General features: G+C 60.7%; 1 protein-coding gene across 1 annotated transcript in view; it reads right to left on the bottom strand.

Moving 5' to 3' along the window:
• Nucleotides 1-7,198: 7,198 nt before the first annotated feature.
• Nucleotides 7,199-23,763, bottom strand: part of DAGLA (diacylglycerol lipase alpha) — a 93,713-nt gene continuing 77,148 nt past the window's right edge. The window contains exons 14-21 of the mRNA XM_054171967.1: nucleotides 21,405-21,485; nucleotides 18,300-18,442; nucleotides 15,894-15,962; nucleotides 14,122-14,194; nucleotides 12,585-12,781; nucleotides 10,010-10,139; nucleotides 8,998-9,179; nucleotides 7,199-8,137 (exon numbers count right to left, since the gene is read on the bottom strand). Coding sequence (XP_054027942.1) covers nucleotides 7,210-8,137; nucleotides 8,998-9,179; nucleotides 10,010-10,139; nucleotides 12,585-12,781; nucleotides 14,122-14,194; nucleotides 15,894-15,962; nucleotides 18,300-18,442; nucleotides 21,405-21,485 — 1,803 coding nt within the window. The 3' untranslated portion in view covers nucleotides 7,199-7,209. The remainder of the gene's footprint in view (nucleotides 8,138-8,997; nucleotides 9,180-10,009; nucleotides 10,140-12,584; nucleotides 12,782-14,121; nucleotides 14,195-15,893; nucleotides 15,963-18,299; nucleotides 18,443-21,404; nucleotides 21,486-23,763) is intronic.

The raw sequence follows: 23,763 nt of genomic DNA, 5'->3' as shown, positions 1-23,763 counted from the left end.
CCCCCAGGAGTGCAGGGCCTGAGCCAGCCTGGGGCTGGAAGGGTTGGGGGTTTGGAGCCACTCTCCAGCAGGGGATGGAGGGGGGGGACAGGAGGCCTTCTCCACAGGGAGTTCTTCTGTGCCACTGCCAGCTCCTGGAGCCTGCTGGCCACCCAGCTGGGCTGCACCCAAGGGGGCTGGCAGGGTGAAGAGGAGAGAAAGCACAACAAAAAGAGGAGGGGAGAGGGAAAGAAAAAGGCTTCCAAGGGTTCCTTCTGCTCTTGCTGCCTCTGCTTCTTCAGAGCCAGGCACAGCCCCAGCCTGGGGGCTGGGCCAGCACACCAGAAGGGAGAGCTGAGCCTAAGGAGAAGAGGGCAAAGAGGTCCTCTCCTGCTTCCCCAGGGGCTGCACCCAGCTCAGCTCAGCCCTGCAGGTGACATCAGGGATGCAGCTTAGCACCAGGGACAGGAGCCTGAGGCTGCTCCCTGGCCATCCTCTGCTCTTCACTCAGCTGCAGCATCTGTGGAAGGAAAGCTGGGCAGCTGCAGCCCCCCAGGAGCTGCAGGTGATGCCACCTGGCCAGCAGCCCTGCTGCTGGAGGAGTGGAGCCCCCCAGGAGGGGCTGTGGGTGGCAGTGGGCTGAGCAAATCCCCCCCCCCCCCCCCAGGGTGCCCTCTCTTCCCACCCAGCATCCCAAGCAGGGCATCAAGACAGGAGAGAGCACAGAGGCATGTGCCCCCAAGCCAGCCTGGGGGCTGAGGGGCTGCTCCCTCCTCCTGGCACTGCCACCTGGCAGCAGGTACCTCCAAGGCTGAGCCATCAGAGCTGCAGGAAGGCCATGGTGGGAAGCAGGAGAGTGGGAAATGCCCCAAGGGAAGGCTTCTTCCTGGGCTGCTCTGTGCTTCTGCAGGAAGAAAGGAGGAGGCAGGAAGAGGTTCCTGCAGGGGCCAGAGGTGCTGGGCAGGGAGAGGGCAGCAGCAGCAGCAGGTGGAGCACAGCTCAGAGCTCTGAAGCACAGCGATGGGAGCAGCAAAACTCCCCAGCCCTGGCTTTAGAGAGCTGCCCCTTGGCTGCTGGCTGGGCCAGGGCCAGGGAGAGGCCCCCCCAGCAGTGCAGGGGCCAGGTCAGGGCCTGCCAAGCTCCACTCCTGCAGAGACAAGAGTCAGGACTTGGAGAGCAAGGAAGGGTTTCACTCCTGAGTTGAGCCTGAGAGGAAGTGCTGCTGAGGAAGAGAGCTGCTGGCCACTGCCTGGGGAGCTGGGCAGAGGGTGAGCAGGGCACACTGCTCTGCACAGGATGAGGACCAAGATCAGAGGGGGACTGGAGGGGAGTGAGAGGTGGGTTTGAGGCCACAGCCTGCCCCAGGTCAGGTTTGGCTGCTGGCACTTGGACAGGACCTGAGGCAGCAGGTGGGGGCCGTTTGGTGAGTCCCAGGTGAGAGAGGGAGGAGAGCCCAGCACTGAAGGGGACTCTGAGCAGCTCTTGGCCACCTTTGCACACCCAGAGAGGAAGGCTGGGTGGGAAAGGGAGCTGGCAGCTGGGGGGTGCCAAGCAGGAGGCTCAGAGCTCACAGCAAAGGGAAGCAGGGGCAGGAAAGGAATCAATAAAGGAAGCAGAGACAGCCAAGGGCAGGGGGACAGCTGAGCCCTGCAGGGCTGCAAGTCATAGACCCACAGAAGCCTTTGGGCTGGAGCAGACCTTGGAGTCCAAGGCTTCCCCCAGCACTGCCAGGGCAGCACCAAGCCATGGCCCTCAGCACCACAGCTCCAGGGCTCTGAAACCCCTCCAGGGATGGGGACTCCACCACTGCCCTGGGCAGCCTGGGCCAGGCCTCCAGCACCCTCGCCCCAAACAACTTCCTCCTCAGCTTCAGAGGCAACCTCCTGCCTGCCACTTTGTGCCCTCTGCCCCTTGGCCTGGCCCTGGGCACCACTCAGCAGAGCCTGGCCCCAGCCTCTTGCCCCCCACAGCTCCTTTAGCTCTTGCTGAGCATTGCTCAGCTGCCCTCTGGGGCTGCTCTTCTGCAGGCTCTCAGCCCCAGGGCTCTCAGCCTTTGCTCCTCACAGAGCTGCTCCAGGCCCCTCAGCATCTCTCCAGCATCTCTCCAGCAGCTCCCAGGCTCTCTTGAGCTGGGGAGCCCAGAACTGGAGGCAGGGCTCCAGCTGTGGCCTGAGTGGGGCAGAGCAGAGGGGCAGGAGAACCTCCCTTGCCCTCCCAAAGCAGCACCACCAGCACAAGCAGCAGTCCCCAGTCAGCTGGGCTGCCCCAGGGGGTGGTGGAAGGAGCAGAGGACCCAGCCAGGCTCTGGCAAAGCTGGGCTGGTGCAGAGGCTCTCTTCACTTTCAGGGCCACAAACCTTCCAGCTCCACAACCCTCCCAGGAGCTCTCAGGGGACAGTTTAAGGCTGTGCCGTGGCACTGGGTGAGAGCTGCTGGCTGGGTCAGGAGCTCAGAAGTGTGCAGCCAGCACTGCCTGCAGCCAGCACTGCCTGCAGCCAGCACTGCCTCCCCCCGGGGGGGAGCAGCCCCCTGACCTGCAGGGAGCACAGCAAGAGCAGAAGGCACACAGCTGAAGAGGAGGGCACAGAAGGCAAGAGCCGAAGCAATCTGAGGCAGCCTCCTGCCTCCAAAGAGGGCTGCACCTGAGGGTGAGGGCAGAGGCAGCAAGGAGGTGCAGAGGAAGGAGGCAGCTTCAGCCTCAGCATTCCCACCTCGCAGGTCTGCTCCTCCAGGGTGACAGAGGAGGCTCAGCCTGGCCTCCACCCTCCTGCAGCCAAGCAGGGAGGAGGGCTGAGACACAAGAGAGAGGCTTCAAGCAGAAAGCAATGCCAAGAGGGTGGATCCACCTCAGGAGCCCCAGGGCCAGCGCTGTGCTGCAGGAGGGACACCAGCAGTGCCCCCAGATGGGAGCCTGGCCTCCCACACAGGGCTCTGCTGCACCCTCACTGCCTCCATGCCTGGCAAGCCCAGCTCACAAGCAAGGGGGGGGTGGGTTTGTTGGGCTGGGGGGGTTCCTCCCCCCCAGGAGAAGAATCAGAGCACAAGGCAAGCCAGTGCAGCATGCCAGGCTGGGGCCAGCTCCAAGCCCCTGCTCCCCTGGCACACAGTTCCAGCGGCACAGAGGAGGGAACAGCCTCGGAGGTACCCCCGGGGGCAGCAGTGACTCCCAGTGCAATACTGTGACCTGCTCAGCAGCAGCAGCAGCTCCTACTGAACCCCCCCCCCCCCCGCCTTAAGGAGGGGACAATCCCCCTGCCCCCCCTTGAAGCCAGCTCCCCAGCAGCCTGGGGCAGGGCCCCGGGAGCTGCAGCTCGAGTGACAGCCCCCTGCCCCCAGCCAGAGGGGCTGCCTGCCTGCCTCCCCCTCCCCGAAGTGCTTGGCAGGTCTGAAGCTCTGCCCGAGGCTTCCCCCACCTTCCAGCCGCTCTCTGCCCCCTCCCGGCAGCGGGAGGGGAGCCAGCCTGCTGCCTTCAGCCTGCCCCATCTCCCCTTCCCCTCTTCTACCTCCCCCTGCCTCCCCTTCCCCTCTTCTACCTCCCCCTGCCTCCCCTTCCCCCTCTTCTACCTCCCCCTGCCTCCCCTTCCCCCTCTTCTACCTCCCCCTGCCTCCCCTTCCCCCTCTTCTACCTCCCCCTGCCTCCCCTTCCCCTCTTCCACCTCCCCCTGCCTCCCCTTCCCCCTCTTCTACCTCCCCCTGCCTCCCCTTCCCCCTCTTCTACCTCCCCCTGCCTCCCCTTCCCCTCTTCTACCTCCCCCTGCCTCCCCTTCCCCCTCTTCTACCTCCCCCTGCCTCCCCTTCCCCCTCTTCTACCTCCCCCTGCCTCCCCTTCCCCCTCTTCTACCTCCTCCATCTCAGCTCCCCGTTTTTCTACCTCCCCCCACCTCACTTCCCCCTTTTTCTACCTCTCCCCACCTCAGCTCCCCCTTGACCTTCCCCTTTCTTTACCTCCCCCCATCTCATCTCCCCCTTTTCTACCTCTTCCCATCTCAGCTCCCCCTTTTCTACCTCCCCCCATCTCACCTCCCCCTTTACCTCCCCATCTCACCTCCCCTTCTTCTACCTCCCCCCACCTCAGCTCCCACTTTTTACCTCCCCCCATCTCACCTCCCCCATCTCACCTCCCCCTTTTCTACCTCTCCCCACCTCAGCTCCCCCTTTACCTCCCCCTTTCTTTACCTCCCCCCCATCTCACCTCCCCTTTCTACCTCCCCCCACCTCACCTCCCCCCTTTCTTTACCTCCCCCCACCTCACCTCCCCCTTTTTCTACCTCCCCCCCCCCTCAACCAGTGGCCTCTGGGGTGCAGGCAAGCAGCTGAGCCTCAGCCTGTGCCCTGTGTGGGCAGCTCCTGAGAGCAGAGAGGTTGCAAGGGCAGATTGCTCCTTGCTGAAGGAGCCACAAGGGGCAAACAAAAGCCACTTCTTGTGGCCCAGAATCCCAGCTCCATTGCCTCTGGCAGACTCCTGCCAGCCCAGGAGCTTCATCCCTCCAGCCCCAGGGAATGGAACTCGGGGAACCTACCCCCCAGGGCCAAGCTCTCACTGCCTGGAGGCTCTGCAGGCTCTGAGGAGCAGGGGGGGGGAAGTCACCCAGGGGGGAAATTGCTGCTTGGAGACCCAGCTCACTTCTGGGCACTTAGAAGCCCACCTACAGCAGTGCCCACTTGGCTCTGAAGTGCTCCCATCCTGCCCTGATGGCACTGGAGGCCTCTCCATGCCCTCTCTGGGGTGGCACCCAGGGGGCACTGGAGGCCTCTCCATGCCCTCTCTTGGGTGGCACCCAGGGGGCACTGGAGGCCTCTCCATGCCCTCTCTGGGGTGGCACCCAGGGGGCACTGGAGGCCTCTCCATGCCCTCTCTTGGGTGGCACCCAGGGGGCACTGGAGGCCTCTCCATGCCCTCTCTGGGGTGGCACCCAGGGGGCACTGGAGGCCTCTCCATGCCCTCTCTGGGGTGGCACCCAGGGGGCACTGGAGGCCTCTCCATGCTCTCTCTTGGGTGGCACCCAGGGGGCATTGGAGGCCTCTCCATGACCTCTCTTGGGTGGCACCCAGGGGGCACTGGAGGCCTCTCCATGACCTCTCTTGGGTGGCACCCAGGGGGCACTGGAGGCCTCTCCATGCCCTCTCTGGGGTGGCACCCAGGGGGCACTGGAGGCCTCTCCATGCCCTCTCTTGGGTGGCACCCAGGGCCAGCACAACCCTGGCTGAAGGCCTGGGGGGCTGCCAGCAGCTGCTCAAAGGAACACTGCCAGAGGTTAAGGACAGCAGGAGCAGGGGGTGGGGAGGGGACTGCTCCTGAGTGGAGCTCCTGAGCAGCACAGCAGCTCTCCCACCGTGCAAATACTGCAGCTGAGCAAGATCTAAGCCCTCCGTGGCTGTGAGGAAGAGGAAGCAGGAGCTTCCTTCCCAGGGAGGGAGGGCAGAGCTCCAGTAAGAGCCCCTGGCCCCTCCACCAGGCTTGGACATGGAGGTCTTTTGGCCCCTGAAGGCCTCCTGCAGCTCACAGCATGGTTTCCCCCTCCCTCACTTGCTAGGCAGGGAGTTTCCCCCTCCTCCTGCTTCCAGCCTGGGAATCTCCCTGCCTGGCCAAGGCTCCTCCAGGCTCTGCACAGCAGCACTCAAGGGAGATTCAGTGGCCACTTGGTCAAGCTTTGCAAGGTGCTGTGCAGAGGGGGGGTGGGAGTGGGGGGGAGGGGCTGTGTGCAGCTTGCTCCCCACCCCCCCTCCCCCACCTCCTCCACCCTCCCCAGCTCTAACCTGCTTTGAAGGCAGGGGACTGCCACCCTCCTGGCTGCCCAGCCCCTCTCTCTCTCCCCCTCTCCCTTCAGCCCCAGGAGGGAGCAGCAGAAGGGAGGAGAGAATGAACATGCTCTTTGCTCCTTGTTTGCTTAATAAATACCTTTCCCCTCCCCCCCCAACCTCCCACCCCCCAAAAAAGGGGAAAAAAAGGGGGGGGAGGGGAGGGGGAAAAGCAGCAGCTTAGCAGCTCTGTAAACAATACAAAAGAGTTTCAATGCTTCAAGTCAGAGTTCTTCTTTCCCCCTCAACTCCCACTGCCAAGAGGCTGGCACTGATCTGTGCTCACTGCATAAGGGGTGGCTGTGAGGAGCCAGCAGAGGCCAGGAGGAGCTCCCAGGCTCTGCAGGGAGAGGGGGAGGGGGGAAGAATAACAACAACAATAATCATCATCATCATCATCTAACACTGGGTGGTGAGCAAAAAAAGTGGTGGTGGTGGTGGTGGGGGGATGCTGGAAGTTGATCCATCCATGCAGCTCTGAGGTGAGGGTCCTGCCAAAGTCCTGCAGGCAGCTCAGAGTGGTCCAGGAGGGCTGGTGAGAGCCAGGAGAACTCTTCCTCTGGTGAGAGAGGGCCGTGGCAGAGGGGCTCTGGCTCTCCACAACGCTGTCCCTTCCCCTCTTGGAGGCAGCCCTGGGGTCGGGGGGGGGAGGTCACTGAAGACAGAAGTGCTCAAAGGGAGTTAAGAAAACACAGTGCCAGCCCCATCCTTGCTGTGCCTGGCCAGGGGAGAAAGGGGAAGGGGGGAGATGGGGGGGGGAGGGCAGAGGGGAGACTGCATTTAGGGGAAGAACACAGCCCCCTCCCCCCCCCCCCTCCTCCCCCCACAATGGCTTTGAAAAGAGGAGAGACCCCCCCCATGGAAAAGGTGGCAGATTGGATCCTGGGCCAGATCCATGTGGTAGTGCAACAGGGCCCAAAGACCTCCATCTGCTCTCTTCCATGGCCACCAACACAGGGCCAGGGGGGGGGGTGGGGGTGGTGTGACCTGCTCTGGAGCACCCCCCCCTCCCCTTGCAGCCCTCAAAGCATCCAGCCCTCCACCCCCCACCCCTGAGGGCTCCACCAAGCAGGGGTGGGGGGGTGGGGGGGCTCACTCCCCAGCTCAGCAGGTGCCCTGGGTGGGGGGCAAGGGCTGTGCCTCGGGCAGGAGGCAGGCTGAGGTGGGGAGCTCGCCCTCCAGCTGCAGCAAGCAGCTCAAGGGCCCTCTCTCAGCACCCCCTTCCCCCTGCCAGCTTCCAGCACCAGCCAGCCTCCACTCCTGCCACACCACTTCCAGCTGCCTCCCTCCCATCCAAACTGCCCCAGGGGACCCCCTCCTCCCTGTCTGGGTCCCAGCACTCAGCCTTTCAGCGGGCTCAGCTCTCAGAGCTGCCCTCCCCCCTCCCCCTGCTTGGTGGTTGGTGGGTTTTTTCTCCCCCCTTCCCCTGGCACTAGAGGGCTGAAATCATGAGGTCATCCTGCTTGGCAGGGCTGGTTACAGGCCCAGAAGGGGTGGAAGTCCGGATTTTGTCAGTGGCCAGGCACTCCTGGCTGCTCACCCCCGTGGGGGTGATGTCCATGAGCTCTCCCGACGAGCTCAGGGGGAAGGAGGGGGAGACCGAGATGCCCGACGAAGGATCTGTTGAGCCTGCAAACAACCTCGGGGGCTTGGGGACTAAGTTGGGTTCGTATTGCGCCCTCAAGAGGATCTCCTGTTCACTGACAGACTTGGGCAGCTCCGCGAAGTCGCTGGAGCTGTCTGACACCATCATGCAGTAGATGTCCTGGAAGGAGCTGCTCTTGCTGTCCAAATTGAAGAGGCTGTCGATGAACTCGGCGAACTCCAGCACCTGGGGGCTGGGCACGTCGCCGAGGCGCCCGTTTTGGAGGGCCAGCTCCTCCCTGGGGGCCAAGGAGAGGTGATCCCCTTCGCTGCTGGCCCCTTCCTCGCTGCAGCGCCGCCGGGGGGTGGTGCCGCCGCTGTTGAGAGCGTTGTCGGGAGCCTGAGTCTCCTGGGAGTGCTTGGAGAGGCTGTCGGCGGCCAGCAGCTCTGTCCGGGAGCTGAGGGAAGGGTTCTCCTCGGGGATGGCGGGGTCGATGTAAAAGCAGTGGCTCTCGTCCTTCTCCATGACGGCGTGCAGGCTGGGCGAGCCCCGGATGCTGCGGAAGCCGGAGGAGCGCCGCGAGTCGAAGCTGTAGATGGACTCGTTGTCCGAGAGGCTCTCCATGGTGGCCAGCGGGGCGCGGCGGTCCTGCAGCTCCACCGCCAGCCGCTCCTTCGTGTCCAGCAGCAGCAGCTCCACCGGGTCCTTCGGCGCCGGCGAGCTCGGCTTCGTCTCGTAGAAACCCTCCAGGCTGATCTCCGAGTGAGACTTGCTCCTGCGACCGGCGGCAGACCAGGGGGTGAGGGGGGGAGGGGGGGAAGGAGGGGGGAAGGAGGGGAAAAAGGGGGGGAAAAAGGGGGGGAAAAAGGGGGGGAAAAAGGGGGGGAAAAAGGGGGGGAAAGGGGGGGAAAGGGGGGGGGAAAGGGGGGGGGAAAGGGGGGGGGGGAAGGGGGGGGGAAAGGGGGGGGGAAGGGGGGGGGAAAGGGGGGGGAAGGGGGGGGGAAAGGGGGGGGAAAAGGAGGGGGGAAAAGGAGGGGAAAAAGGAGGGGAAAAAGGGGGGGAAAAAGGGGGGGAAAAGGGGGGGAAAAAGGGGGGAAAAAGGGGGGAAAAGGGGGGGAAGGGGGGGGAAAGGGGGGGGAAAGGGGGGGGAAAAGGAGGGGGGAAAAGGAGGGGGGAAAAGGAGGGGGGGGAAAGGAGGGGAAAAAGGAGGGGAAAAGGAGGGGGGAAAGGGGGGGAAAAGGGGGGGGAAAAGAGGGGAAAAGAGGGGAAAAGGAGGGGAAAAGGAGGGGAAAAAGGGGGCAAAAGGAGGGGAAAAGGGGGGGGAAAAGGGGGGGGAAAAGGGGGGGAAAAGGGGGGGAAGGGAGGGGAAAGGGAGGGGAAAAGGGGGGGAAAAGGGGGGGGAAAGGGGGGGGGAAAGGGGGGGGAAAGGGGGGGGAAAGGGGGGGAAAGGGGGGGAAAGAGGGGAAAAGAGGGGAAAAGAGGGGAAAAGAGGGGAAAAGGAGGGGAAAAAGGGGGGAAAAAGGGGGGAAAAAGGGGGGAAAAGGAGGGGGAAAAGGAGGGGGAAAAGGAGGGGGAAAAGGAGGGGGAAAAGGAGGGCAAGGGGGGGCAAAGAGAGCAGCAGAGCTGTCTCCTTACTTGGTGCTGCTGTTCCTCCTGTCCACTGTCACGGCTGCAGTTCCAACCTGCACCGAGGGGGCGCTCGGCAAGGGCTGACTCTGGAAGATCAACTCCGGGGTGAGATCCACTTCTGTGGGGCTCACCATCACTTTGGCTGCAGAAAGTAAAGCTGTTTTCCCCTTGTTGTAGTTCTCCAAGACCTGTGGAGAGCAAGCAGAGGAACCCCAGAGCTCTGCTGGAGGGATTTGCTCCTCTCAGCTCAGGGCTCCAGAGCAGCTGCGTTGGCCTCTTTCTTACCAAGGCCTCCGGCCAGCCCGGGGCAAGGCCTTGGGATAAGAGGTAACATCCATGGATTCTGACACCACCTAACCTGGCAGGATGCCCTGCTGGGAATCCTGAGGCGATTCCCTGACTGGGAATCCTGATCCTCCTCACCTGCTGAGGAGGTGACTGGAGGGAAGCTGGGAGGAGCAGCTTCCAGACCAGCAGGGCGAAGGAGGCTTGGCTCCCTCTCCGTGGTGGAGCTGAGTGGCAGAGAGCCATCCTGCAACCATGACAACATCATCACAGACCGCTCTGGGGTGCAAGGGACCTTTCAAGGCCATCCAGTGCAGCTCCTCTGCAGCTCAGTGACCTCCCAGGCCGAGAGAGGGGCTGCAGTCACAGCGCGGAGAGCTTCCGTCGTAGCTTGGGTGCCAGCTGAGCTGCAGCCTCTAACAGGCAGCTCCTGAGAGATGGAAGCAAACATCCCCCAGCTTCCCATGCTGATGCCAGGCAATTTGGGAAGACCACCTGGTGTGGGATGGTTGGACTGGGGATGGAGAGCTGCACTCCTTTGCCAGATCTCTTTACACTCAGCTCTAGTAGCCTGAGTGACCCAAACTACAGCCTCCTCCCCTCCAAAGCCTTCTGGAATTAAACACTCAGTTCTCCTGGGCAAGGACTTCCTCTCCTGCAGACCTCCAGGCCTGTGACAAGGCACTCTTCCTGGGGCAGCTGGGTGCCCCTCCACCCCAGTTCCCTGCATTACCTTGTTGAGCCCTTCCATGACCACGTAAGGGAGGTGCTCGTGCAGCATGGCCGGCGAGATGATCACCTCGTTGAAGGCCTTATTGTCACCCCAGATGGCAAAGTAAGTGGGGTCCTCCTGGTCACAGCAGCTGCAAGCACAGAATCATGGAGTCCTTCAGTCTGGGAAAGGCCTTTCAGGTCATGGAGTCCAAGCCTTCACCCAGCACTGGCCAGGGCACCACCAAGCCGTGGCCCTCGGCACCACAGCTCCAGGGCCTGGAAACCCCTCCAGGGATGGGGACTCCAGCACTGCCCTGGGCAGCCTGGGCCAGGCCTTGACAACCCTCAAGGGCAACAAATTGTTCCTCATGGACAACCTAAACCTGCCCTGGGGCATCTTGAGGCTCTTTCCTCTTGTCCTGGCACTTGTTTCTTGGCACAAGAGCCCAACCCCCACCTGGCTCCAGCCTTCTCCCAGGGAGCTGCAGAGAGCCAGAAGCTCTCCCCTCAGCCTCCTCTCCTCCAGGCTCAACACCCCCAGCTCCCTCAGCTGCTCTTCTCCAGCCTTCTTCTCCAGACCCTTCCCCCTGGACCTTTTCCAGCTCCTCAATGTCCTTCTGGGAGTGAGAGGCCCAAAACTGCCCCCAGGATTCCAGCTGTGGCCTCAGCAGTGCCCAGCCCAGGAGGGACAAATTCCTCTCAGCTCGAAGAGCAGTTTGGATCCAAACAGAGGGGGAAAGAGCAAGCCAATATCTTGGCAGGCAAAAGGAGTAGAGCCATAGAATCCTCAAGGTTGGAAAAGACCTCTGAGGTCATCAAGTCCAGCCATGACCACTAAACCATATCCTGAAGTGCCACAGCCTTTTCTGAGCAGCTCCAGGGATGGTGACCCCCACCTGGGCAGCCAGTCCCAGTGCCTCACCAACAGGAGCAGAAGGAGAGCTTCAACAAGGCCAGGTCCTGCACTTGGGTCACAACAACCCCAAGCAATGCTCCAGGCTTGGGGGCAGGAGTTGATCAGTTAGAGGGCAGAAGGGCTCTCCAGAGGGACCTTGCCAGGCTGGACAGATGGCAGAGGCCAACAGGATGGCATTCAACAAGTCCAAGTGCCAGGGGCTGCACTTTGGCCACAACCACCCCAGGCAGTGCTACAGGCTGGGGGCAGAGTGGCTGAGAGCTGCCAGGCAGAAAGGGACCTGGGGGTAGTGGTTGACAGCAGCTGAACATGAGCCTGCAGTGTGCCCAGGGGGCCAAGAAGGCCGAGGGCATCCTGGCCTGCAGCAGGAACAGTGTGGCCAGCAGGAGCAGGGAGGTCATTGTGCCCTGTGCTCAGCTCTGGTTAGGCCACACCTTGAGTCCTGTGTCCAGTTCTCGGCCCCTCAGTTTAAGAAGGACATTGAGAGACTTGAAGGTGTCCAGAGAAGGGCAACAAGGCTGGGGAGGGGTCTGGGGCACAGCCCTGGGAGGAGAGGCTGAGGGAGCTGGGGTTGCTTAGCCTGCAGAAGAGGAGGCTCAGGGGAGACCTTACTGCTCTCTACAACTCACTGAAGGGAGGCTGGAGCCAGGTGGGGATTGGTCTCTTCTCCCAGGCAAGCAGCAGCAGAACAAGAGGACACAATCTCAAGCTGTGCCAGGGGAGGTTCAGGCTGGAGGTGAGGAAGAAATTCTTCCCAGCAAGAGATTGGCCATGGGGATGTGCTGCCCAGGGAGGTGGTGGAGTCCCCATCCCTGGAGGTGTTCAGGAAGAGCCTGGCTGGGGTGCTGGGTGCCATGGTTTGGTTAGTCAGGAGGTGTTGGGTGACAGGTTGGGCTGGGCTGATCCCTGGGGCCCTGGGGGCTGTGCCTGGGCTGGGCTGATCCCCGGGGGCTGTGCCTGGGCTGGGCTGATCCCCGGGGGCCGTGCCTGGGCTGGGCTGATCCCCGGGGGCTGTGCCTGGGCTGATCCCCGGGGGCTGTGCCTGGGCTGATCCCCGGGGGCTGTGCCTGGGCTGGGCTGATCCCCGGGGGCTGTGCCTGGGCTGGGCTGATCCCCGGGGGCTGTGCCTGGGCTGGGCTGATCCCCGGGGGCTGTGCCTGGGCTGGGCTGATCCCCGGGGGCCGTGCCTGGGCTGGGCTGATCCCCGGGGGCCGTGCCTGGGCTGGGCTGATCCCCGGGGGCTGTGCCTGGGCTGGGCTGATCCCCGGGGCCCTGCAGGCTGCGCCTGGGCTCGGCTGATCCCCGGGGGCCGTGCCTGGGCTCGGCTGATCCCCGGGGGCTGTGCCTGGGCTGGGCTGATCCCCGGGGGCTGTGCCTGGGCTGGGCTGATCCCCCGGGCCCTGCAGGCTGTGCCTGGGCTCGGCTGATCCCCGGGGGCTGCGCCTGGGCTGGGCTGATCCCCGGGGGCTGTGCCTGGGCTCGGCTGATCCCCGGGGGCTGTGCCTGGGCTGGGCTGATCCCCGGGGGCTGTGCCTGGGCTGGGCTGATCCCCGGGGCCCTGCAGGCTGTGCCTGGGCTCGGCTCATCCCCGGGGGCTGTGCCTGGGCTCGGCTGATCCCCGGGGGCCGTGCCTGGGCTCGGCTGATCCCCGGGGGCTGCGCCTGGGGTCGCCACTCACCAGCACTGCTCGGCAGGGTGGTTGTGCACCACGTGGATGATGCGGCCGGGCGGGTAGAGCGGGGTGCTGGCCGAGAGGGCGATGGTCAGGTCGCTGGGGTGGCTCCACAGGCGGTTGCTGCTCACCGAGCTCTCCTCCGGCTCCTCGGGCAGCTCCGACTTGGGGATGCACTTGGTGGCGCCCACGATGATCCGCCACTGCGCGGCGCCGGGGAGGCAAGCAGAGAGCTGTCAGCAGGCAGGGCTGAGGGGCTGGCCACGGCCAAGGTCCTGCGCCTCCCCTGGCACCAGCTATGGAGTGCGCTGCTGGGGGGCCTGGCCCTGGCACAGCCAGCAGCCAAAGGGAAGCCCTCTAAAGCCGTTGGCTGCTCCCAGCGCTGTGTTTCAGAGCAGCCTTCCCTTGGGGCCCGATTGGCATTTCCCACTCTCCTGCTTCCCACCATGGCCTTCATGCAGTCCCTCCCCACACTGTCTCTTGCTGCTGCCTCGGGTCCTATCCAAGTGGCAGCAGCCAGACCTGACCTGGGGCAGGCTGTGGCCTCAAAGCCACCTCACAGTCACCCCCCAGTCCCCCTCTGGTCTTGGTCCTCATCTTGTGCAGGACAGAATAGAACAGGATAGAACAGAACAGGACAGAATAGAACAGAACAGAATAGGATAGAACAGAACAGAACAGGATAGGATAGAATAGAACAGGACAGAATAGAACAGAACAGAACAGGATGGAACAGAACAGAACAGGATAGGATAGAATAGAACAGGACAGAACAGAACAGAATAGAACAGGATAGAACAGAACAGAATAGAACAGGACAGAATAGAACAGAATAGAACAGAACAGAACAGGATAGGATAGAATAGAACAGGATAGAACAGGACAGAATAGAATAGAACAGGACAGGATAGAACAGGACAGGATAGAACAGAACAGGATAGAACAGAACAGACCAGACCAGGTTGGAAGAGACCTCAGAGATCACCAAGCCCAACCTCTCACCCAACACCATCTAATCAACTCAACCATGGCACCCAGCACCCCACCAAGTCTCTTCCTAAACACCTCCAGGGATGGTGACTCCACCACCTCCCTGGGCAGCACATTCCCATGGCCAATCTCTCTTGCTGGGAAGAACTCCTTCCTAACATCCAGCCTGAACCTCTCCTGGCACAGCTTGAGACTGTGTCCTCTTGTTCTGGTGCTGGGTGCCTGGGAGAAGAGACCAACCCCCACCTGGCTGCAACCTCCCTTCAGGTAGCTGTAGAGAGCAAGAAGGTCTGCCCTGAGCCTCCTCTTCTGCAGGCTAAGCAACCCCAGCTCCCTCAGCCTCTCCTCCCAGGGCTGTGCCCCAGACCCCTCCCCAGCTTGGTTGCCCTTCCCTGGACACCTTCCAGCACCTCAACATCTTTCCTAACCTGAGGGGGACCTTCAAGATCATCCAGTTCAACCTCCCAGCCGTGAGCATGGGCAGGGACACCTCCCAGCAGACCAGGTTGCTGGAGGCCTCATCTAACCTGGCCTTGAACAGCTCTCCTCTTACCTTTGGTTTGTTGCTCCTTTGAAGAACATCCAGGAGCTGCCGGCGGAATCCCTCCAGCTGCGACAGCCCAATCCTGGAGGAGAGGGAGAGGTTTACAGCAGCTGCTGGCCAGGCAGCAGGGCCACAGGGCCACACAGCACACACCACCAAACCAGCTGACAGAAGAATCTGCCCCCACCCCCAAAAAAAGAAAGGGCTGACACCATTTGAGGTCCAGGAAGCAGGGCCTGAGAGGCCACCGCGGTGAGCACAACCCGGGAGGGAATGGAGCGGCAGAATCAGAGCAGTGAGACAGAGAGAGAGGGCAAGGGACAGAGAAGGAGGGAGATGATGCAACCACAGGAAGAAGTGAAGCAAGAACCAAGTAGAGGATGACCCAGAAGGTTAAGTTAGGAAGGTGAGAGGGAGCTGTGGAAGCAGGTGAGAGGATGGAGAAGCTTGGAGCCTACCCAAGGGCAACACTCAGAGCTGTGCTGCTCCCTTCTACAGGCCTTGGGGTGGGCAGAGACAAGTGGCACCAGCTCTCTTGAGGTCACTCAGCAGGATAGGGGCAGAAGCACAAGTCAAAACCCAAGTGGCCTGGCTCCTAGTCCAGAACATGCTCCCAGGAGATGATGAGAGGTTGAAGAGATGCCAAGAGAGAAGCAATGAGGGAAGGCTGGGTGAGAGATGGGAGATGAGACGGCACAGGTGCTCAGGGCCAGGCAGCACCAACTGAGATGACAGCACATCTAGTGCAGGGCAGAGTGTGAAGAGGATGAGATGAGCAAACAGGAGGATGGCACTGACATGTCAGCTAAGTCTCAGCAGGGCCAGGGCTCTGCCCAGGCCTTCCCTCCAGGCAGCTGGGAGGTGGGGAGGGAAACACCGAGGGAGGTGGCCAGACACAAGAGGCAGCCATACAGGGCACCAGGGCTCTCCCCACAAGTGACAGGTGATGGGCTGAGAGGAAAAGGCCTCCAGCTGCCCCAGGGGAGGCTTAGGGTGGACAGGAGGATCAGTTTCTTTGCTGAATGGGCTGTCAAGCCCTGGAACAGGCTGCCCAGGGAGGTGGTGGAGCCACCATCCCTGGAGGGGGTCAGAAAACCCCCTGTGGCCATGGCACTGGGGGACATGCTTTGGTGGCCAGGGTTGTGTGGGGTTGAGGGTGAGACTTGGTGATCTTAAGAGGTCTTTCCCAGCCTTAATGATTCTATGCCATGGTGATGCTGGGCTGCTGGTTGGACCTGCTGATCTTAGAGGCCTTTCCCAACCCCACAAGTGACAGGTGATGGGCTAAGAGGAAAAGGCCTCCAGCTGCCCCAGGGGAGGCTTAGGGTGGACAGGAGGAACAGTTTCTTTGCTGGATAGGCTGTCAGGCCCTGGAACAGGCTGCCCAGGGAGGTGGTGGAGCCACCATCCCTTAGAGGGGTTGAAAAGAAACCTATGGCCATGGCACTGGGGGGGACATGGTTTGGTGGCCAGGGTTGTGGCCTCTTAAGTGGTCTTTCTTAAGAGGTCTTCAGTGGCCTCTCCAGAGGTCTTTCCCAACCCTAATGATTCTCTGCCATGGTGATGCTGGGCTGCTGGTTGGACCTGATGATCTCAGAGGCCTTTTCCAGCCCCAAACAAGTCCCTGAGCCTCTGATTCCATGAAGACAAGTAAGAAGCACAGGAGGACAGCGAGGAAGTGAGGAACCTGGAGCCACCTAGGTGCTTGTGCTAGGAGAGAGGTGACTCTGGTACAGAGCAGCAGGCACTCAGCAGAGAGATCCAAGCACTCCTCAACTTGCCTGGGCACTAGATCTTTGCCAAGCACGACTGCAGTCACAAACTCTTTTGAATACTCCATGGCATCCTCACTGGAAGAGAAAGAGGACCAAGAAGAAGCACACAGTGTTTCACTGGCAAGCTGCACCTCCTTCCCCAACCTGCCAAGGCTTGTAAAGCCCACAGCCCAAGCTGCTCAAGGCTTCTGGGACCTCCACTTTGGTAAAGCAAAGGCCTGGGCCTCACACATCCTCTGCCCCCAGCAAGGTTACCCTGTGGGTGGCTCTGAAAGCGCTTGGCAAAGGAAGCACTTCTCCAAGGGTTTGGGAGTGCTCAGGACAGCAGAGAGGAAGAAGATATCCCCTAAGGCTACTGAGCTCCTCTGACCACCTCACAAAGACACAGCAGAAGTTAGATGGCCACTTTCTGCAGCAACCTGAGTGCCAAGGCCAGAGGGAATTAAGGCTTCCAAACTATGAGCTGGTTCTGCAACCTCCCTGGAGGTCCCTCTGAACCAGACAGAGGTTGTACCATTGCCCTAGAGGTGATCCCGGGCATGACACAGAGTGCAACAAACCTGTGGCAGTCAGAGGCACCTCCTTGAACCCTGCAAACCTCAGAGCTGAGGTAACCCAGCAGAGCTTGGAGGCTGTGGCAGTCAGAGGCACCCCCTTGAACGCTGGAAACCTCAGAGCTGAGGTATCCCAGCAGAGCTTGGAGGCTGTGGCAGTCAGAGGCACCTCCTTGAACCCTGGAAACCTCAGAGCTGAGGTATCCCAGCAGAGCTGGGAGGCTGTGGCAGTCAGAAGCACCTCCTTGGACTCTGGAAACCTCAGAGCTGAGGTATCCCAGCAGAGCTGGGAGGCTGTGGCAGTCAGAGGCACCTCCTTGAACCCTGCAAACCTCAGAGCTGAGGTAACCCAGCAGAGCTTGGAGGCTGTGGCAGTCAGAGGCACCCCCTTGAACCCTGCAAACCTCAGAGCTGTAACCCAGCAGAGCTTGGAGGCTGTGGCAGTCAGAGGCACCTCCTTGAACCCTGCAAACCTCAGAGCTGTAACCCAGCAGAGCTGGGAGGCTGTGGCAGTCAGAGGCACCTCCTTGTACCCTGGAAACCTCAGAGCTGTAACCCAGCAGAGCTTGGAGGCTGTGGCAGTCAGAGGCACCCCCTTGAACCCTGCAAACCTCAGAGCTGTAACCCAGCAGAGCTGGGAGGCTGTGGCAGTCAGAGGCACCTCCTTGAACCCTGCAAACCTCAGAGCTGAGGTATCCCAGCAGAGCTTGGAGGCTGTGGCAGTCAGAGGCACCTCCTTGAACCCTGCAAACCTCAGAGCTGTAACCCAGCAGAGCTTGGAGGCTGTGGCAGTCAGAGGCACCTCCTTGAACCCTGCAAACCTCAGAGCTGTAACCCAGCAGAGCTGGGAGGCTGTGGCAGTCAGAGGCACCTCCTTGAACCCTGCAAACATCAGAGCTGTAACCCAGCAGAGCTGGGAGGCTCAGGAGCAGAAAGCTATCAGGCTCTCATGAAACATTGTACAGAGCAGCTCCTCTAGCCCTGCAGAAGAGCAGGGATTATCCTGGTGACAAGCCATGCCAGCCTCCAGGCTGGTTAGCAGGATGGTTTCAGACCCCTTGGATGCTGCTGGAACAGGAGGCAGTAACTATCTCAAGAAGCTTCTGATAAGCCAGAGCTGCTTCTGAGTGCCCCCACACTGCCTGTCAGGACTAGAGAGACCTCCTCTCACCCCCCAGCAACCAAGGGGGATGCTTTTGTTTGGCTGCCATGCAGATAACATGAGCAGCAGGTCTGGCCCAACGTAGGGTGGGGGGCACCCACCCTATCCCTCTCTTCAGAGATCTCCCAGGCAGCTGCTTTGGAGCCCACCTATAGGCCAGGCAGAGGAACCCAAGCAGCACAACCCTGCTGAGCCATTTTGGGCACCCCCTTCAGAATGCCAGAGATCACATCCCCCCCCCCCTCCCCAGAAGTGCCAGGGGGGGGGTTGTCACCTACAAAAGGAACCCAACCAAGCAGCTCCAGCTGATGGAGGCATCTCTGCTGGATCCTGTCTGCTGAGAGCAGATGAGCAGAGGACACTGTGCAGAGAGGATGAGGAGGCTGCCCCACGTTCATCCCCTCAGCTGCCACTTCCCACTGCTCAGGGTGACATTGGGGCCAGCTAGGCACAATCAAGTCACAGAGCAGAAGAGTTAGGAGAGCAGCAACCTGCCATCAGAGCCTCAGCTCCAAAGTAGCAGAGTAAAGGCTGCCAGCTGCTCTCAGCTCCTGCATCCCTCCTCTCTGTTTTCCTGGGGGGAGTGGAGAGTTGTTTCCTCCTGCTCCTCAGAGCATCATAAAGAGGATCAGATTCGAGCAACAGCTACTTCCCTTTCTCTCTCTCTCTTTCCCCCTCCCCTGGCCCAAAACCTACCTGAGAAGCCCACCTGGAGGAGAATAGGCAAAGCACTTCAGTGAGGGGTACTGAGGACGCAGGAGGAAGGAGAGGATGGCAGCTGTGCCAGCCCCCAGGGAGTGACCCACCACGATCAGCCCGTAGTGCTTGGTGCCTCTCCCCTGAAAGGAAGCAGCAGCAACCACAGCAAATCAAGCAAGAAATTGACTCAAAGGTTTAAGAAGTCCACAACCAACCTCCCCCCCCTCCCCCCCCCCCCCCCCCCCCCAGGTCTGGCCCTTTCAGAGGGTTCCAGAATGGGAGTGATCAGAGGTGGCCTCTGGGGCAGAGCAGGATGCTGCAGATCGCCGACAGGAGCCAGCCAAAGGGGCAGCTCCCACTCCCACCATCCCCTCCCAGCTCTGCAGCACGTCAGGAGCAGCTTCTCAACAGCCACAGCTCCCTGAGCACCAAGTTAGCCTTTATCTGGGGAGAGAATCCCAGGCTGGTTTGGCTTGAAGGGACCTTTGGAGGTCGCCTAGCCCAAGCCCCCTGCAGCCAGCAGGGACAGCCCCAACCCCAGCAGGCTGCTCAGAGCCCCCCAACCACCCTGAGCTGCAGTGGTGCCAGGGCTGGGGCAGCTCCCAGCTCTCTCTGGGCAGCCTGGCACAGGCTCTCACCACCCTCAGGGGCAGAAATCTTTCCCTTCTCCCCAGGCTGAATCTCTCTCTGATAGTTCCAAACCATCAGCCCTTGTCCTGGCCCTGCTCAAGGGTCTGTCCCCAGCCTTCTCCTCAGCCCCTTGAAGCCCTCTGCACTTGCTTTTAGAGGTCCATGTCCTTCTTGTGCTGAGGACTCCAGGTCTGGCTGGCTGAGGGCACATAAAGTGATCTTTAGCCATGTGACTCTCTAAAGCCTCCTAAGCTCCTGTCCCCTGCAGTGCCAGTGCCACTTCTGCTTGCACTGAGCCATTAGGTCCAAATGACAGCTCACTGAACACCAAGCTAGCCTTTATCTGGGGAGAGAATCCCACACTGCTTTCCTTGAAGGGACCTCTGGAGGTTATCAAGTCCAAATCCCCCTGCAGTCAGCAGGGACAGCCCCAACCCCAGCAGGCTGCTCAGAGCCCCCCAACCAACCTGAGCTGCAGTGGTGCCAGGGCTGGGGCAGCTCCCAGCTCTCTCTGGGCAACCTGGCACAGGCTCTCACCACCCTCAGGGGCAGAAATCTTTCCCTTCTCCCCAGGCTGAATCTCTCTCTGTCAGTTCCAAACCACCACCCCTTGTCCTGGCACAAAGAGCCCTGCTCAAGAGCCTGTCCCCAGCTTTCTCCTCAGCCCCTTGAAGCACTAAAAGGTCAACCTCTTAGAGCCTTCTCTTCTCCAGCCTGAACATCCTCAACTCTCCCAGCCTGGCCTCACAGCAGAGGGCTCCCAGCCCTCCCATCACTGCTGTGGCCTCCTCTGGCCTTGCTCCAACAGCTCCCTGCCTGTGCTGTGGCCTCCAGAGCTGGTTCCAGCACTGCAGGTGGGGGCTCAGCAGAGGAGAGGCAGGAATGAAAGCCCCACACAAAGAAGTCAGATGCCTGCACAGCTCTCCCTGCGTGTCCCAAGCACCTCCAGGCAGCCACTTCAAGGCTGACTGTTGTGACACTCAACTCAGAAGGCAACCATGCAGTTTCCATGCTGCTTTTCCTTCTCCCTTGAGCTGCTGCTGCTGTCCCCCTGGGCACTCTGTGGGCATGAGGAAAGGACAGCTGCCTGGCAGCAGGGAATGAGGCAGCTCAGAACTCACTTCCCTGAGGGGGGGACAAGCCTCTGCTCTTACAAGCACATAACCCAAGGTAAGCTGCTTCCTAACACCTCTCTTGGGTTCTCTGAGAGCTTTGCTAGCACAAGAGATGTGCACACTCAGGCAGCCAGTGGGGCATCCTGGTGCCACCCCCAGAGAGAATCTCCATAGAGATGAGGTTTCAGTTCTTGTTGGTTTGGGCTTTAATGTTCCCTCTCCTGCACTGCCACCAAATGGGACTTGGCTCAGCCTGAGCTGAAAGCAATCAGCTCTGCAGTACTGGGGGGGGAAGGGGGGGCTGCAAAATCAACCACCCTTTGGAGACCTTGAGCATCTCTGTGAGGAGGAAAGGCTGAGAGCCCTGGGGCTGTTGAGCCTGCAGAAGGGTTTGCAGGGGAAATGAACAACAGCAAAGCCCCAGCAAAAGCAAAGCAAATTCCCTGGTTATGAAATGGAAGCTGCAGATTCTGAGAGGAACTCACTGCCAAAAGTGATCCTTAGGCAAAGGTGTGGAGCCCTCCTGAGTTCTGTGGTGATGGTGGTGGTGCTGGGTTCTGAAGATGCTGAGGGGCCTGGAGCAGCTCTGTGAGGAGCAAAGGCTGAGAGCTCCAGCTCTCAGAGCATCCACTGGACTCCCTCCCAGTCTCTCTTGAACTGGGGAGCCCAGAGCTAGACCCAAGTGCTCCAGCTGTGGCCTCACCAGGGCAGAGTAGAGGAGCAGGAGAACCTCCCTTTGACCTGCTGGCCACTCTTCTTCATGCCCCCAGGAGACCCTTGGCCTTCTTGGCCAAGAAGGCTGAGAGCCCTGGGGCTGTGGAGCCTGCAGAAGAGCAGCCCCAGAGGGCAGCTGAGCAATGCTCAGCAAGAGCTAAAGGAGCTGTGGGGGGCAAGAGGCTGGGGCCAGACTCTGCTGAGTGGTGCCCAGGGCCAGGCCAAGGGGCAGAGGGCACAAAGTGGCAGGCAGGAGGTTGCCTCTGAAGCTGAGGAGAAAGTTGTTTGGGGTGAGGGTGCTGGAGGCCTGGAGCAGGCTGCCCAGAGAGGTTGTGGAGTGTCCTGGTGTGGAGAGCTTGCAACCCCCCCTGGGCACTGTGCTGCTGGGCAAGCTGCTGGGGGCGCCCTGCTGGGGCAGGGGGCTGGGGCTGGCTGAGCTCCAGAGCTCCCTTCCCACACCACCATGCTGGGATGCTGTGTAACTGGTTGCCTGCCTGGCAATCCAGAGGGAGAGGAATGGGAGGAAGATGTGAGAAACCAGCCCAGGAGATGCAGGGCTGTGGAGATTCCCCTCAAGCCAGCAGCTTCTGAAACTCTCACCTTCTGGGGAGCCTGCAAGGAGAGAAACCAGCTCAGGACTCACCAAATCTCGCCCAAAAGCTTGAGAGAGCACCATTTCCTGCTCCAGCTTCTTCTTGATGTACTCAGCAGACAGCACCATTCCCTGAGGGAGAAACACCAAGGCAGAGCAGGACGTGAACAGCTGCACATCAGCCCTGAGCACACACTGAGCCCCCTCGGGTGCTCTGCCAGCCCCCACTGCCACCCAGCATGGCTCCAGGGGGCAGGGAGGACACTCTGACTCCACTGCATATTTTGGGGATGGGATGGGATGGGATGGGATGGGATGGGATGGGATGGGATGGGATGGGATGGGATAGAGCAGAGCAGAGCAGAGCAGAGCAGAATGGAATAGAATAGAATAGAGCAGAGCAGAATAGAATAGAACAGAACAGGAGGAGAACAGAGCAGAGCAGAGCAGGTTGGAAAAGATCTTTGTGATCATCCAGTCCAACCTCTCACCCAACACCATCTGATCAACTCAACCATGGCACCAAGTGCCCCATCCAGGCTCTTCCTAAACACCTCCAGGGATGGGGACTCCACCACCTCCCTGGGCAGCACATTCCAATTCTTTCTGTGAAGAATTTCTTCCTCACCTCCAGCCTAAGCCTCCCCTGGCACAGCTTGAGACTGTGGCCTCTTGTTCTGGTGCTGCTTGCCTGGGAGAAGAGACCAACCCCCACCTGGCTACAACCTGCCTTCAGGGAGTTGTGGAGAGCAAGAAGGTCTCCCCTGAGCCTCCTCTTCTCCAGGCTGAGCAACCCCAGCTCCCTCAGCCTCTCCTCCCAGGGCTGTGCTCCAGACTGGGCTTCACTGGCAGCTGCTGGGGATGAGGGGATGGAGTGAACCCTCAGGCAGCTTGCAGATGACACTAAATTGGGTGGCAGTGTTGACCTGCTGGAGGCTTGGAAGGCTCTGCAAAGGGACCTGGTGTGGTTGGAGCCATGGGTGAGGCCAGAGGGCTGGGTCCTGCACAGTGTCCTCTCCTCATCTGCTCTGTTGCTGTGGGGAAGGAATCCACATCAGATGCTGGCTGCTCCTGCTGCATCTCAAGCTGGCACAGGGTGGTGGAAGCAGGCAGAGCACAACTGGGCCCTGCACTGGGGTCACAGCAACCAGGAAGGCTCCAGGCTGGGGGCAGAGTGGAAACTGCCTGGTGGGAAAGGACCTGGGGAGGGTTGGTGACAGCAGCTGGAGGTGAGCCAGGGGGTGCCCAGCTGGCCAAGAAGGCCACCAGCAGCCTGGCCTGGAGCAGCAATGGTGTGGCCAGCAGGAGCAGGGCAGGGATAGTCAAGACCTGGCTCTTAAGGGCTGTCAAGGCCTGGCCCAGGCTGCCCAGGGCAGTGGTGGAGCCCCCATCCCTGAAAGGGTTTCTGAGCTGTGGTGCTGAGGGCCGTGGTTTGGTGGTGCCCTGGGCAGTGCTGGGTGAAGGGCTGGAACTGATGACCTTGAGGTTCTTTTCCCAGCCTGAAGCATTCCCTGCCTCTCTGCTCTGCCTGAAACATGCAGCTAGAAGCTGCTCTTGGTGATGCCTTCACTGCAGTTTACCTCAGGGCTGAGTGAGCCTGAGCTCCAAAGGCTGAAGGCAAAGTGCTGTGATCCATGGCAAAGTGAAGTCATCTGCTGCTAATTTGGTGATGAAAGACCTCAGACAGTTCCCAGTGCCTGGGCTGCCCCAAACCCAGGGCAGATCACCTCCTTTGCTGCTTCTCATGCCTGAAAAGCCTGGAGGTGCAAAGTGCCCAGGACTGGGCACTGTTTGATCACAGAGACATGAAAGAACTCCTTGGCAAAGCATCTTCAAAGTCCTCACTATCAAACCCCACCTGAGCACCGAGGGAAGGGAAAGGAGCAGAACCAGGATGACTCTGCTGAGCTTTGCCTGTCTGTCAGTGCCACCAAAACCCCCACCACCCAAAAGCAGATGCCAGGAGGGGGCCTGTGCAGAGCTGCCAGCAGCTTCCATGGTGTTGAGAGGGCTCTTCATTTGCCACCCTAATGAGAAGTGAACCTCAGACTGCATGGGAAAGGCAGCATGCTATTTTGGAACAGCATGACCTAAATCCATGGAGAGGCTCCAAATGGGGCTGTTAGCCAGCCCTGGAGCTCTGTTTTGGACAATTAAAAGGAGGGCCTCATAAAGGCAGGGATTCTAATAGCAGAGAATCAGACAACCTGACCTGGAGCCCACCAGCAGGAGGGACACTTCCTCCTGTACCCCAAAGAAATGAAACTGCAGGATGGCATTCAACCAGCCCAAGGGCTGGGTGCTGCACTTTGGCCACAGCAACCCCAGGCACTGCTACAGGCTGGGGGCAGAGTGGCTGAGAGCAGTCAGGCAGAGAGGGACCTGGGGGTAGTGGCTGACAGCAGCTGAA

The sequence above is a fragment of the Dryobates pubescens genome, chromosome 22 (genome assembly GCF_014839835.1).
Source record: "Dryobates pubescens isolate bDryPub1 chromosome 22, bDryPub1.pri, whole genome shotgun sequence".
NCBI lineage: Eukaryota > Metazoa > Chordata > Aves > Piciformes > Picidae > Dryobates > Dryobates pubescens.
The sequence above is the reverse complement of the archived record's forward strand: the minus strand, read 5'-3'. Positions and strand labels throughout refer to the sequence as shown.